This window comes from Schistocerca gregaria, chromosome 2, assembly GCF_023897955.1.
Source record: "Schistocerca gregaria isolate iqSchGreg1 chromosome 2, iqSchGreg1.2, whole genome shotgun sequence".
Classification (NCBI taxonomy): domain Eukaryota; kingdom Metazoa; phylum Arthropoda; class Insecta; order Orthoptera; family Acrididae; genus Schistocerca; species Schistocerca gregaria.
The window spans coordinates 886,994,393-887,009,192 of record NC_064921.1 but is presented as its reverse complement, the minus strand read 5'-3'; the positions used below and the strand labels follow the sequence as shown (position 1 = coordinate 887,009,192).

Genomic DNA, 14,800 nt, shown 5'->3' with positions numbered 1-14,800 from the left:
TCTGTCAGTGTGATCATGTGATGTATCTGATCCCAGGAATGTGTCAATAAAGTTTCCCCTTCCTGGGACAATGAATTCACGGTGTTCTTATTTCAATTTCCAGGAGTGTAGAAAGAAACTTCCACATGGGAAAAATATATTAAAAACAAAGATTCCAAGACTTACCAAGCGGGAAAGCGCCGGTAGACAGGCACAATGAATTTTATCACACAGAAATTCTGTGTGTGTGTTTGTGTGTTTTATTCATTGTGCCTATCTACCGGCACTTTCCCGCTTGAACTTCCACATGGGAACAATATATTAAAAACAAAGATTCCAAGACTTACCAAGCGGGAAAGCGCCGGTAGACAGGCACAATAAAATAACACACAAACACACACAAAATTACGAGCTTTCGCAACCGACTTGTGTCTGTAAATATGTATGGATGGATGGATGGATATGAGCGTGTGCGCACGCGCGCGCGCTAGTATATACCTATCCTTTTTTCCCCCTAAGGTAAGTCTTTCTGCTCCCGGGATTGTAATGACTCCTTACCCTCTCCCTTAAAACCCACATCCTTTCATCTTTCCCTCTCCTTCCCTCTTTCCTGAAGAAGCAACCGTTGGTTGCGAAAGCTAGAATTTTGTGTGTATGTTTGTGTGTCTATCGACCTGCCAGCGCTTTTGTTTGGTAAGTCACATCATCTTTGTTTTTAGATATATATACCAAGAGTGTCTTTCCGCCGTCCACCTTACTTTCGTAACCTCTTAGTTCATCCCTATGAAATCCCCAAACCACCTTCCCTACCCTCTGGCTCCTACCCTTTTTCTGAACTCTCCCCATTTCCAGAACTTGACCAGTCATTTTCCTTCACCCCCTTCATTCTCCTTCAACCTTTCTGCCAGAAGAAAGAGCCACTGTCTCCGAAAGCTTGCAAATTTAAATACCTTTATATGTGTGTTCTCCTGTCACCGCTTCGTGAGTAGATTTTTTATCAATCCAATTCCATAATATTTTGAAACATTATTATTTTCCTTTATATATTTCAAAAAATTTCGTAATTAACAAATTTCTTTTATTAGAAGTTTCAGGTCAAACACACTTAATACCTAGCCATTCAAAACTGCTCTACCCTAGTTACAGTTGCCCATCAAATTGTGGGTTGTTCTTTACATAAATTGAAAACTATTTTCACTACCTTTCATTTCAATCAACTTGCTTCTTTGCAAGTGTTTAAGGTACACGGGAGAGTCAGTAACCACTTTCTCAAATTTAACCATACCTGTGAAAAGCCAATTTCTGCAGATTGTGCAGCGCCACTGCTCCAGCTCATGGCCACTTTAGGCAGCACTGAAAGGGTCGATAGCCATTTAAAAGTACCTAAATCAGCCATGGGCTGAAGCAGGACTGCTGCTGTTCATCCCTAAAAGAAGCCATGAGTGGGTAGTACAAATGTAGTCTTAAGCCAAACTGCAGAAATTGAATCTACTTACCGCTACCTATAGTATGGAAATGTGCCTCTGTTCATACATTAAATTTTCAGTATTACCTAATTAAAATACAGCAACGGTTGTACTTCAAAATAGTGTATTTTATAAATCAATATTCTCTACCTCTCTCTTTCTTTTTTTCAAGTCATCCTATGGTGTAAAGTGGTACATACATATTGCATCAGATGCACCCAACCCCTTTCTCAATTCCACCTTGAATTGTTACATGAGAAGAATGACTATCAACTGCATAGACCTGCAGTTCTCTAATTTCAAGATCATTCTCACTACATGAGAAGTATTCTGGAGAAAGTAATATGTTTTGCTGTCTAGTTGCAATGTGGGCCTTTGTGCCTTTAAATACGGCTCTCGCCAATGCAAAATACTTTTCCATTATTCCCCATTCTATTTGTTAACTAGTGGGACTCTTTCATAATGACTAAACAAATTGTAACATGGTATTTCCTAAGCAGGAGTGAATGCTGCAGCTGCCATTCTCTCTTTACAAAGACATAACCTAAATGTATGATTTAGTAGGATATTTCCATGTGGAGGGATGAATAGATGATATGTAAATCAGCACTTCATCAACGAAGTGAATAAATGTAATAATTATAAATTACCAGTACAGCTAGTCACATCACTAAATTATCCTTCACTTCTACTGTTGTCCCATTAAGTGTGATATCAATGGCACATTTATTACTCTGCAAATAAATGTGAGGAAAACTACATCAAAGTCTTGGTGCAGTAAAAAAGTCACCAATATTAGCAATTACGAAGAGGGATACCAGGTTTCCTGACAGCCCTGCACCATAGGTACAGCACGAGACACAACCAGCACTGTGGTCACCTCTCACCAACTGTGGGAAACGCTTGCCCTTGGCTTGTGATGGTAACAGTTGAGTTGTGCCTCTCTTAAATTAGTGTCCAAAAGCATGTAGTGGGAGAGCTGCTGATTTTGAACAGTGAAATAATAAAGTTACCAGCATGGTGTTGTCTAGAGTTCAGTTCCCTCAGTCCATGCTGATTGTTGTCCCTGTTAAAACATTCATTGCTAGCTGTGCCAACATGTGAGCTGTTTTTTTATGAGGTGAGCCTGGCTCATCATTACCTTCCCTTGCAACATACTCCATCCTCTCAATTTTGGTTGGCGTGACTACATGTACACCCTTAAAATTTAAAGATTCCTTTACCCATAAATAAGTGACACTCGAAACACAATGAAAACTGTTCTGCTACGCCAATTTCAACTATGTTCCCACCAAGGAACGGAATAACTATGTTCTCACCAAGGAACTAAATAAACTCTTATTTGTTTTTTTCTTTATAAATATGATTATTTTGTATGATGAATAACTGCAGAGGGAAAGAGATAATGTATCCCTTGTACGTCATGGTAAATACAAAATCCACTATCATTTAAAGCATAGTACACAAAATACATTGAATTCCTTGTGCAAAGGAAAGAGGATATTAATTGCCATTATGCTGGGACAACCTAACAGCACACCACCTCTTCCCAGAAGCCTATCCTTCCCCCAATTTCTAATGTCTCCTTTCCTCACCCCGTATTACCATAAACTCCATTCTGAAGCTTCTCTATTTCTTCTGTTAATCCTGTCTGGTTGGATCCCAGAACCACAAACAACATCTAAATGAAGATTTTTTTTTATGTAACATCTTTCCTGCACCAATTGTCCTACCCTAGAATTCATTCCATAAAACTGAGTATGGCATCTCCTCCCCATCACTACACTTGAACAACTACGCCACCTTAAATCATTCTGAATAGCCACTCCCCTTTACTTGATGACTGACTGATTTCAGTGACTGATCACTGATCTGACAGTCAAACAATGTTAGATCTTTTCACAGTCATATGACAATTCCTTGAAGTAACCAGATGCTGCTTTTGCTTCCAATAGTGTCTCATTAAGAATGTCGAACTGAAAAGAGGAAGGCCTCAGATATGGTCAAACGATTCGGCTCATATTTGTTAGGCCATTTGTGTACAGCCTAAAAAGAAAGACTAAGCTATTTTCCTCATCACCCCTCTGTTTTTGAGAAAACCACCCCTAAAGTTCACGACTCCCAATCAACTCATTGAAAACTGCGCATTTTTCATCATATATGAAGTCCACAAACACATACTTTCCTAGAAATCAAGTAAAAAAACTATTATGACTGTAGATTATGTAGGTATAAGGTATACGCTGTTCAACGAAAGCATCGCTGTCTTAGTGAGCAAGGCATCTGATTGGTGAGCAGAGAACTTATGTTCAATTCAAAGATGCATTCAGCAGTCCTTTTTTTCCCTCCACTTGTATTTTTCTGCACTGCAATTGGTATTAATATGATAATTAATAAAGTAAGTGAATCAAAGGAAGAATAACAAAACAGATAAACAAATTTCTCAGATGACTTGGGTTAATAAAGACCTACAATTTTAAGCATTGTACAAAATCAGTTCCGAGTAACACTGCTGCAAATATGAGCATTCAATTCACATTATAGAATATGGGAGAAAAGTGAATCCTTGTTGCAGTTGATAGTGTAATGCATTCATACATGGAAAAAAATACTCCATCACTACAACTGGAAAATTTTTGCCTAATGTTTTCATGTGCTTACAAAAAAACAGGGATCAAAGTGATTGATACAGAAGAAGTCAATCGTAAGCCAGACATGTTAAGAAATTATTTACATCACTTGCTCCAAATCCAAGAAATTGAGAAATACAATTTACAAAACATATCTCAAGAACATTGTGGCCCATACATACTTGATGCAGTGAAATCCCTATTTCACCTTTTCATGTGGTGTGAACTTAAAAAATGCAAAATTGAAGAAAATGCAGAATCGAGGAAAATGTTAAAAAACAGCCCAAGATATGAGCAGAAATACATGTAATTGTCGTTTACAATTAACAATCACAATCCACTCCAATACTTAGTACAAAATCTGTCTAAGTGAAGGAATTAAATGTACAATACCATGTTTATACATTAATTTGAGATAGTGAATTTTCTCAGTTCTTGAAAAATCACAGATGTGCAACAGCACATAAAAACTCATCAGAATACTGAAATTAGTATCTGCATAAACATAATCGAACTGTTTTCAGACGTGCTACGACCACAAATTATTCATTCAAAATGTGCATTTTTGCTTTGTACTCACCTAGAAAAAGGCAAAAAGTTTACGAAGATGTTTGAACTAAACCAAAAACATCGCAGCAGCTAAGTGGTTAAACCATAAGCATAGATGCGGACATCTGCTTAATGACATAATTTGTCACCATTGCTGTTATTATTTAATGCTTTCCCTGCGGGCCCACTTCATATGCTCACTGCCGTTAAAGTGTTATTTTAGGTTTGAGGACAGAAACAGAGATGTGAAAAAATGGGTTTACTTCTCCAATTGATGTTACAAGCTTATTAGAAGTGGGCTCAGTGAAATTTCTGTTCGCTGTGTAAAATGTAAATTTGAAGGAAAGCTCAGGTACAACAGTTTCACTTCATGGCCTCTATCATTGCTGCCAATCTCTCTGATCTGTAGTATGTGGCACCTGCAGTGCAAAGTATACACAAGAGTAGTGTATGTAGTTGCTGCAGCTGTATCATGTCAGTTTTGAACATGGAAGTCATTAAAATGTGCTACTGCAAAACCTTTGTTCTATTTCTGAATGACATCTCTGTCACAGTTCATCTGCAAAAAACAGTGTATTTTCAGCACTTCACAGAATGCTTTCATTCCTACCTGCACCCCCTTTCCACATATCCATTAGGCGAGCCCATTTTGTGTGCGTTAGTGTGGTGTGGTGGCTCCACTGACTATTAGGTGACTTAACAAGTCACTAACCGATAAGAGTTTACTAGCTGGAATGGGCAACGTTTCCTCAATTATGATCAAGCAAATTCTTCGAGACTCAGTGTTTGAATTTAAAAGGTTGACGACTGATACTGTTGCTAATGCTGCAACCTAGCAGTAGTTGTATCATAATTGTGCTGTGAAGTTAAACATTACAAGTTGTGTTGGCAACACCAATTGTGGATTACGTCAGCATTTCCTCTCTCACAACTCAGTTCTCCACAAAGACCTAAAATATTCCCTTAGCTCTGCCAAAAACCATGATGTGAACCATCTGTCTTTCGTGCCGCTTAGAACTCGTTGAATCACATCAAATGCCAGTAGGAAAAAAAAGGGATGAAGTCAAATGAGACATCAAGAAAGAACTTAGAAATGAGGTAAACATTACTAGGAAGAAATGTAAAATCAGGGAATTTTTAGCATCGATCTTATGGGTTTTTCACAGGGGCTACGAATTCGAATTTATGTTGCCAAATCATGAAAAACTTAGAATCATTGAATGTAAAATTGAAGTTCCACTGTAATAACAAGTTTTTTGATATAGGGTTCCTGGAATGAACAAACTAATACCATAATGTATGACAACATATTTATAGATGGCAAGGTTGAAACAACTTGCACACTAGAAGTAACATCACCGAACTGCATACCTGTGTGCCAACCATGTGATGTTTATTTGTATCACCAAATTTCAAACTTTATTTTGAGGCTTCAAACTTGCAGCCTGCTTCTGAAAACCTACCAGAAACTGCACAACTGCCTGGATTGAATAACAATTCACAGCACAATTCATTACCAACTTTCAGCACCAATTTTTCAGGCAATGTGATCGTATGCTTGGTATGCATCAAAATTAATTCTATATATTAGATGTTCTTGATTCTGCAAGTAGATTTGCTTTGAATGTTTATATGACAGGTACTACTGATCAAGTTATTCAAAGTTAACTGCGGACATGTAACAGAGTAAATAGTGTATGGAGGTTCAATGAGATTAAATTTTTAATTCTTTACTAATGCAAGTCATTTGCAAAATTGAAAAAAGAACAGCAGAATACATATGGGAATCAAAAACCGGTTCTCTGTTTCCCATGCAGATGCCTTAGTCACTTCCTTGCAGGTTCATATATGGCAGTCATAAAAGTTACTTCCCTCAATTTCAAGGAGAATGTGTGTATGTGAACCCAATATATTATTATGAAAAATGAAAATGTTCAGTTTTCAATTACCTATCAATTTTGTCAATCCTGAACTGACTGCAGGGTGGTTTTCTAGAAAATGCAGATGTATCTCACTCTCTTTTTTTGTTTTGTTTTAGGGCACAAAAACAACTAAGGTCATAAGTGCCAATGTCATAACCTTAGAACACTAATAAAAAACGACTACATGTTAAGCCTAATCGATGGAAGGAAAAGAGCTACTAACAAGGACTCTTTCTTGGAGAAAGGTCCACAAAATACACCACAGAGACTGTGGAGGTGCCAAATCAAAGATTAATGTCCCTGCTATACTGCTGTGATGGATAAAAAGTAAAATGTGGTCGACAGCCCACACGTTGTTTGCTAAAACTGCCAATAACTCAGACAGCATACATACACTAGAAAGTATGCAGTTATAAAAAGGGCATTTGGTAGGGAAAGGGCAAACCATCAAAGGTTGACAACAATGGACAGAAAGGGACATCACCACTTAACAAATGGCAACGGCTAAAAAGACAAAGCCCCATATGCAACCTTGTTAAAATTCTCTCTTTGCAGCGACAGGGTGGAGAGGAGGTTGGCCAAGCCACTGGGAGAGGTTTAATTCGGCAGGGCTTGTTCCCACAAAGAGAAGAGCAATGGTGATGCCAAAGTGACATCACCTGCCAATAGACGGCAACATGGATATCACCTGGAGGAATGGAAGAGCTAGCAGGCCGAGATAGGAGGACTGCAGCCTCATTTCCTACTATACAGATGTTACCAGGAACCTACATGAACATCACAGCGGCTCCCTCAACAGTGAACATGTGGAAGCTTTCTTGGACCCATTGCAGTAAGGGATTAACTGTGTGCAGTGCACAGAAGCTAGAAGGCCACCAAGAGAATAGGAGCAAATGACACAATAAAAAGGCTGTGTCGCCGAATGTAGTGGGTGGCCTGATGAGAGGGCGAAGAGTTCTGCTATAAATACTGGAAGCCGATATCAAAAATGTCGATGCCAAAGATACAAGGCATACCCAACACGACAGTCAGTTTTAGAGTCTTCAGTGTGCACGAAGATGGTATTGCTAAGTTGTGTGCAGAGGTCAAGAAACTTACAACAATAGCTCAGATCTGGAGTAGTTTCCTCAGGAAGTGAATGAAATCCAAGATGAACATGGGCCACCGCACAAAGCCAACGAGGTGAAGGGTTCACACCCATCCGGTAGTGAAGTTAAGTGCTGCAGCTGTAGCCAAAAGTGAACCCCTGGAGGTAATAGAGAAGAAGGGCGCACCAAATACTGGTGGTCAAGGGAGTCATTGAAAACTAGGGCACAGAATAGGTGGCCAGGTATAGTAGACAAATGGTAAGCAAGGAGGACATCAGGCTGATATTACAGTGGTAGTTTGGCAGCTTCTGCATAGAGACTCTCAACCTGGCTAGTGTAAAAAAAAAAGCCTGTGTCCAAACTTATTCCACAATGGTGGATAATATTAAGACTGAGTAAGATGGACAGACATGCAGAGGAATTAACGAAACACCCTCAGTCTAGTTTCAAATGGACAGGGGACCAGTATAAACAGAGGAGGGTTGTTCGATCTGCACCCCAGTAAGTACCATTGAGGACACACAGGGCAATGAGGAACTGGTACAATGTGTAGCCAGGTAAACCACATGGGAGGACCAAGAAAGTTTTGCATCAAACATGAGTCCCAGGAATTTTGTAGTTTCAGTAAATGGAAGAGCATCAGGCTAAGGTGTAAAGACGATGGAAAAAAGCTATTGTGCTGCCAGAATTTCATACAAACTGTTTTTTCAGTGGAAAAGTCAAAGCCATTGTCTATGTTCCACAAGTGAAGACAATCGAGACATCAGTGAAGATGCCACTCAAGAAGACACGTCCATGGAGAACTGCAGGAGATCGAAATTCGTCAATGAAAAGGGAGCCAGAGATGCCTGGCAGTACACAGGCCATAATAGGGTTAATGTCTATAGCAAAGAGAATGACATTAAAATCAGGACCTTGAGGCATCCCATTCTCCAAGATAAAGGTGTCTGAAGAGGCTGAACCCAAACTTACCTTCATGCCAGCTTAGAGTCTTCTATTTTAGGATATATAGAAGTGACCTGCCAAATATCAGCCGAATAGGTTGACCATGTCTGAGGGCTTTCCCTCAGTTCTATTTGCTGCAAAGTCTGCTATCCAAATGTAACCTGCACCAACACTCCATATAAATATATTATTTTTACTACACAATGATTGGAATTGTACTGAGAACTTTACACAAGTCAAAAAAAATTGCCATCAACTGGATCCCTGTTGTTAGAGCTGTCTTTGCGTACTGGAGCCACCTGAATTTTGCGTTGTCTCTAATCACCTGCCTCATGTACTAGCTAACTGGAACAGCTGTTACGAGAAGGGGAGCCAGCTCTTCAGAATTCCTAATTTACTTATTAGATCTAGCACAATTTTCTCTATCAAGTGTCTGAGTTGTCTTTTAGTTTTACATTCTCTTATTTCTGATCTGTTATTTTTACAGTTGCGCAACAATTGAAGCAAGAAACTTTTAGGATCTTTTTTGGTAATGCAGTTGCAAAACTTTTTGAAATTAGCAATTTTATTTGTTTTCCACATGGTATTCCAATCCATCATTGTACACGTTATACAGCAAATACATCAAAAAGTAACAATTTATATTTTGATGCTTACCATTTAAATGTGGCTCCTTTGCTGGCTTTGGACATTCTAGACGCTTCAGGAACTCGACACATTCATGTACTTTCTTCCTGCAGACTGGATCTATTTCTGTGTCACATTCATAACACCTAGAAATTAAGTTTTTTCGTTAGTGTTAATATTTAAATGAGATGCTGATATTTTAATGAAATCTTTTTTTTGTAACTTCTATTGACACCCTACTGATTCATATCTACCAAAGACTTCTGCAACCGTGACCTGGCAGTAAACTGTCTTTTCAATGTGGTGCCTCCAATTCTACTACTTGTCATTTGCAGTTTTTAATATCTGAATCTTTCTATTCTCCATGTTTGGTACTCATCATCACGCTCATTGCCACACGTGCCTATTCACACACCATTACTGTTAACCTCTCACCTATTTATCCAGTCACTACTTCTGTAATTACATCTTACACCTTCTCCTCAATACTCAGTAACTTCTTCCGCCCACCTAACAGCAAACACATGATATTTCACTGTTCCCAACACAACATAAGTGTTAGACTAACATAATTGTAAATATGGATGTGTACAGGTGTGCAAATTTGTTCAGTACTGTAAAAATTTGGGAGCCAATCAAATTTGCTCATCTAGTTGTATGCTAATACTTCTAACCACAAGATAAGCTGCATTAACTTGGTGAAAAATAGATTTTTTTTAAAAATTTTCTAGCACTGAATACATAGGTTAAAATTTGTGATGACAAAATTGTGTAAAAGATATAAATTCCTTTTTTTACCTAGGATGTATTTATTACTCCCCCCCCCCCCCCCCCCCCATCTGTGTGTGTGTGTGTGTGTGTGTGTGTGTGTGTGTCATTATTTATGGGGATGGTAGCAGGAGTGGGAAAATAGTGACATGTAAAGCCTCTTTTACGTAAGAGTGAGTAGCAGTGAACACAATTGTACATAAATTCGAAGACAGTTTACAATGTTAATTACCACTCACTTATACCTGTCAATGACCATTTACATTGGAGGGAATGGCAGAGAACATAAAATATAGCATATAGAATGCTAATACTACGAAATCTGCAATTTATTTATTTATTTTCAACTGCCTTATAGGTTTCACTTCATACAACACACAAATCTGAGGTATTCAAATACAATTAGTTTTGAATAGCAAGAGCGCTATTTTTTGAGAAAACATGCAAAATGGCCTAAGGAATGAAAAATGTAGGTAGCTGGGTTTTTATTCAAGTGTGAAATGCGTAGAGGTACTGCATTTATCACTAAATTGTACCTCCAGCCTTTATTAAGATAATTCTAAATCCTGGCACATATGTTGGTTGACATTTTTTGCTGGCTTCTATTGCAACAGAAGAAAATTTAAAAGCAGAGTACTAATTCCTGATTAGCAACACAACCTCAAGAAAAGTTAGTAATTATACAGATTTTTTAGCAACTGGAGACAGTTAAATTAATACCCTAACAGTTTCGTACTTTAATAGTAGGTACACCTCTGACAGTTCTGGATGTCTGCAGTAATATATACAATTTGCAGAGCACTTCAGGATTTTATTAAAATATGCATGAGGAAGACAATCTCAATAAAATAGTATTAATAGAATAAACAATGGACAATCCAGCATGGAATGTAACATGTTATGAGAAGGAAAGTTGCTACTCACCACACAGCGAAGATGCTGAGTCGCAGATAAGCACAACAAAAAGACTTTCACACTTGAAGCTTTCGGCCAATGGCCTTCGTCAACAATACACACACACACACACACACACACACACACACACACACACACACACACACACACACACACACACAGTACTTGATAAAATCTGTGATGTATTTTGTTGTAAGGGAGATAGAGAGAAGGCAATATTTATTTATTAGACAGTTCCACCAAAAGCTTCTAAAATAATAGTGATACATCTGTGATGTAATCACTGCTACATTGAATGTGAGCCGTGAGAATAATCAGAACTTCCATATATGTTTAATTTCTTTCATATGCCCCCACTTTCATCTTTGAGTGCTTTGGTGACTTCTGACCAAGTATTCTATTTTTCTCACAGATTCTGTGCTGTGCGTCTCCTGGATCCCACAAGCATCTGTAACACCTATATTCTTCTTGTTAGCAACATAACATTCTCTTCTAACCAATCCACTGCTCACACAACTCATGTTCAATAACAAAAGTAGTTGTGCACAAAGCATCAAATGAATGCTTACTGTGCAGCAAGCAAGCGCTGTAGTGGAGAGTGCATGATCTTGCTTAGGTGGTTCACTGACAGATCAACACTAGCAGAAAATGGGTGAATACAGGAATGCGAACTAAACATGACCAAATGCTGTTTGCTCATGCTCACTTACTATTTACACCAAAAAGAATGCTAGTTTGCTTGTGCTTACTCTGGTGTAAACTAAACTTGAGCACAAGCCTTGAACACATGGAGAAATTTCAAGGAAACTTGGTACATACATAACTCAGTATTTGGAGAAATATGCAGCTGATGAAAGATACACTCAGCACATTTAATGTTGTGCAAAGGTCTGGACAAGGTGACATGTAAAAATAATCGTTAACAAACTACATTATACCTGGATCAGAATAACAAAGTGATTGATAGTGAAGTTCACAGTTGAGTGCGGAACGGGGTGATGTTGTTCATTAGCCGGTGAGTGTGCATGGATTATGGTTGTAACAGCAACAGCTGTGCGATTCCTTATTGGACTATCTTTTAATATCACCGTTAATGTGTGGTATTGGGTTCACTTTACAGGATCATTATAGCCTTGCGGCTTAACAAAAGTACTTCCATGTATAAAATGACAATGTGTCCCTAGAACTTGTATAGCTCAACAAAAGAAGCAGGAAGCGCACTGTTTTTACAATAACCAGAATGAATCATGTTCAGTTGTCATATTCAATATGTAAGGGGAGTTAAAATGGATCTGAATCATTCATGCAAATACAATAACTAACAATATTGAAATAACATAAACTGCTTGAGTACTTACCAATCACTGTAGCGTGCATGTATAGTTTTATACTTGTGCAGAGGATTATTCCTTAATAATGAGAAGATTTATTGTGCAACTGCAGTACATGCCATTTGGTCAAAAATAGGAAATACAAACACAAAAATAAAGATTAATTAAGCCAGAGGGTAAATGCCACCAACTACAGAATCACTTTCTTCCTCGACACTGCCATTATCTGACCTCTGGTCCATCGACGAGCCACTGGAGTTGCCCAAGGATATAATTATATTTTCAATATTACCCTCTACACTCCCTTCACTTTTCCATGTTTCTTTAAAAACGATTTGTGTGTGACATACAACATTTCTCCACTTCTCTGGCATTATTTGTGCCACTGCATCTTGTTGAAAAGAGTCCCAAGTTTGTTATGCAGGTTTCCGTCCTCGTCCTCTTTTCATGTGTGTGCAGTTTAGATGAACCAGCTCTTCCCCCTTCTGCACAGCATTTCTCCTTACAAATTTTGACGGCAATATTTTTGTGTATCTTGAAGCAGTTCCTTCAACTACCTTCGTTAGAGGCAATACAAGCAGGATATTAGAGGCATATATTTCTGTAAAGTAGGTATCATGATGAATGTTTTCAGTTATTCTTCAAGCCATATCTTGTACCCTGTTATGCGGATATTCTACTGAGAAAAAATTAATCACAAAAATTTCGCCAGACCCTTTTATACGTTTTAACTCTTTCATGTGTACAGGTAACATAGACAAAGCATCAAGTACAATATTTTCAGAACCTTTCATTTACTGTATTTTAATGTCATATTCCTGTACAAACAGCATCCACCACAGTAATCAACTATGCAATAATTGACTGCTCATTAAAAAGGATAAAGCTTGGTGAACCATATATAAAAGTATTTCTGACCCCCTTATTAGTGTTTGAAATTATTGAATACTCCATAATAGTTCCTTTTCTGTGGCTGTAAAGTTTAATTCATGTTTGTCGAGACTCTGGCTACCAAAAGCTATAGATCTGTGATCTGAACTTTACAGACCCCACTCTCCTTGGAAAAGTTCTGCTGCTATACAATAGTCAGACGTATCTGTTGAAATTTTAAATGTATCACCTGTAACCGGATAGTGTAATATGGGTGATTTGACTAGAGCTCTTTTTACATTTTCAAACTCATCATTGGTCTCTTGGTCCCAAACCCACAGTATTCCCTTAATAAATGTTTTGAGTCTTTTAGCTCATGACTTCATATATATCATCTATAGAACCCGGCCATGCCAATAAATCCCTTCAATTGTCTTATGTTTCTAGGGGGTGGACACTCCTCAATGGCCTTTATACGTTCCAGATCTGGTCTAATTCCTTGCACTCCTCTGATATACCCTAAAAACTTAAGCTCTTGCCTTGCAAAGTGTGATTTAGACAATTTTACTGTAATACCTTTTTCTTTAAACCTTTTCAGAGTTTTACTCAAGGTCAGGCAATGCTCATCCCAAGTAGATGAGATTTCAAATATGTTGTTGTTGTGGTCTTCAGTCCTGAGACTGGTTTGATGCATCTCTCCATGCTACTCTGTCCTGTGCAAGCTTCTTCATCTCCCAGTACCTACTGCAGCCTACATCCTTCTGAATCTGCTTAGTGTATACATCTCTTGGTCTCCCTCTACGATTTTTACCCTCCACCCTGCCCTCCAATACTAAATTGGTGATCCCTCGATGTCTCAGAACATGTCCTACCAACCGATCCCTTCTTCTAGTCAAGTTGTGCCACAAGATCCTCTTCTCCCCAATTCTATTCATTACCTCCTCATTTCGAATATATCATCTACATATATTACTAAAACCTTTAACAATTCACTTCCTAACGCCTCGTCCAGTCCCCGTATAAACACAGATACTGATATATTTAGCCCGAGTGGCAACATTTTAAAATGATACGATTTCCCATCAAATAGAAACACTGTATCTTTCTTTGATTCAGGATGTATCCGAATTTGCCAATATCTAGCAGTCAGGTCCATCGTGCTAAAATACTGTGCTTTCTCAAATTTGGACAATAATTCATCGATGTTAATGTGTGTGTCTTGTTCCGTCTCTATATGCTTATTCAAAGTACGAGCATCTAGTACCAACCGCACATCTCCTGCCGCCTTTTTTTACTAACCCTACCAAGAGGTTATTCATAATACTAGTACTACATTCTACAACAAGGGGCGTTTGAAAAGTCCATGCAAATTCCAAGTGATGGCACCACCGGCGCATATCGAGGTCATGTTTGGGTAGTAGCATCTTTGGAAAGAACGCACACCAAGTTTCAGCCATATTGGTCTATTTCTTTGTGTTTGGCATTCGTGTGAATCAAGGAAGTCGAGTGACTGTCAAAAAATGGACGAAAAAGCTTTTCATCTCGTGCTCCCTGCCACCGTTGGATAAGCAGCTGCAGCAGCAAGTCTTATAACCCTAGCTTACTTGTTTGTTAGATAGTTTAATTAATTTCTTTGCGTGTTTTTGGGTACTTGCATTGTTTAATTCATATATTTCGGGTGTATTATAGTATTTGACAGTTGTAGCATCG

The 14,800-nt window shown here is 38.3% G+C and overlaps 1 protein-coding gene across 7 annotated transcripts in view; it reads right to left on the bottom strand.

Annotated features, from left to right (window-relative positions):
- LOC126335315 (ubiquitin carboxyl-terminal hydrolase 45) overlaps positions 1 to 14,800 on the bottom strand; it is a 159,193-nt gene that overhangs the window by 96,692 nt on the left and 47,701 nt on the right. For all 7 annotated transcript variants that reach the window (XM_049998466.1, XM_049998469.1, XM_049998471.1 and 4 more), the window contains exon 5: positions 9,237 to 9,352. In XM_049998466.1, coding sequence (XP_049854423.1) covers positions 9,237 to 9,352 — 116 coding nt within the window. The remainder of the gene's footprint in view (positions 1 to 9,236; positions 9,353 to 14,800) is intronic.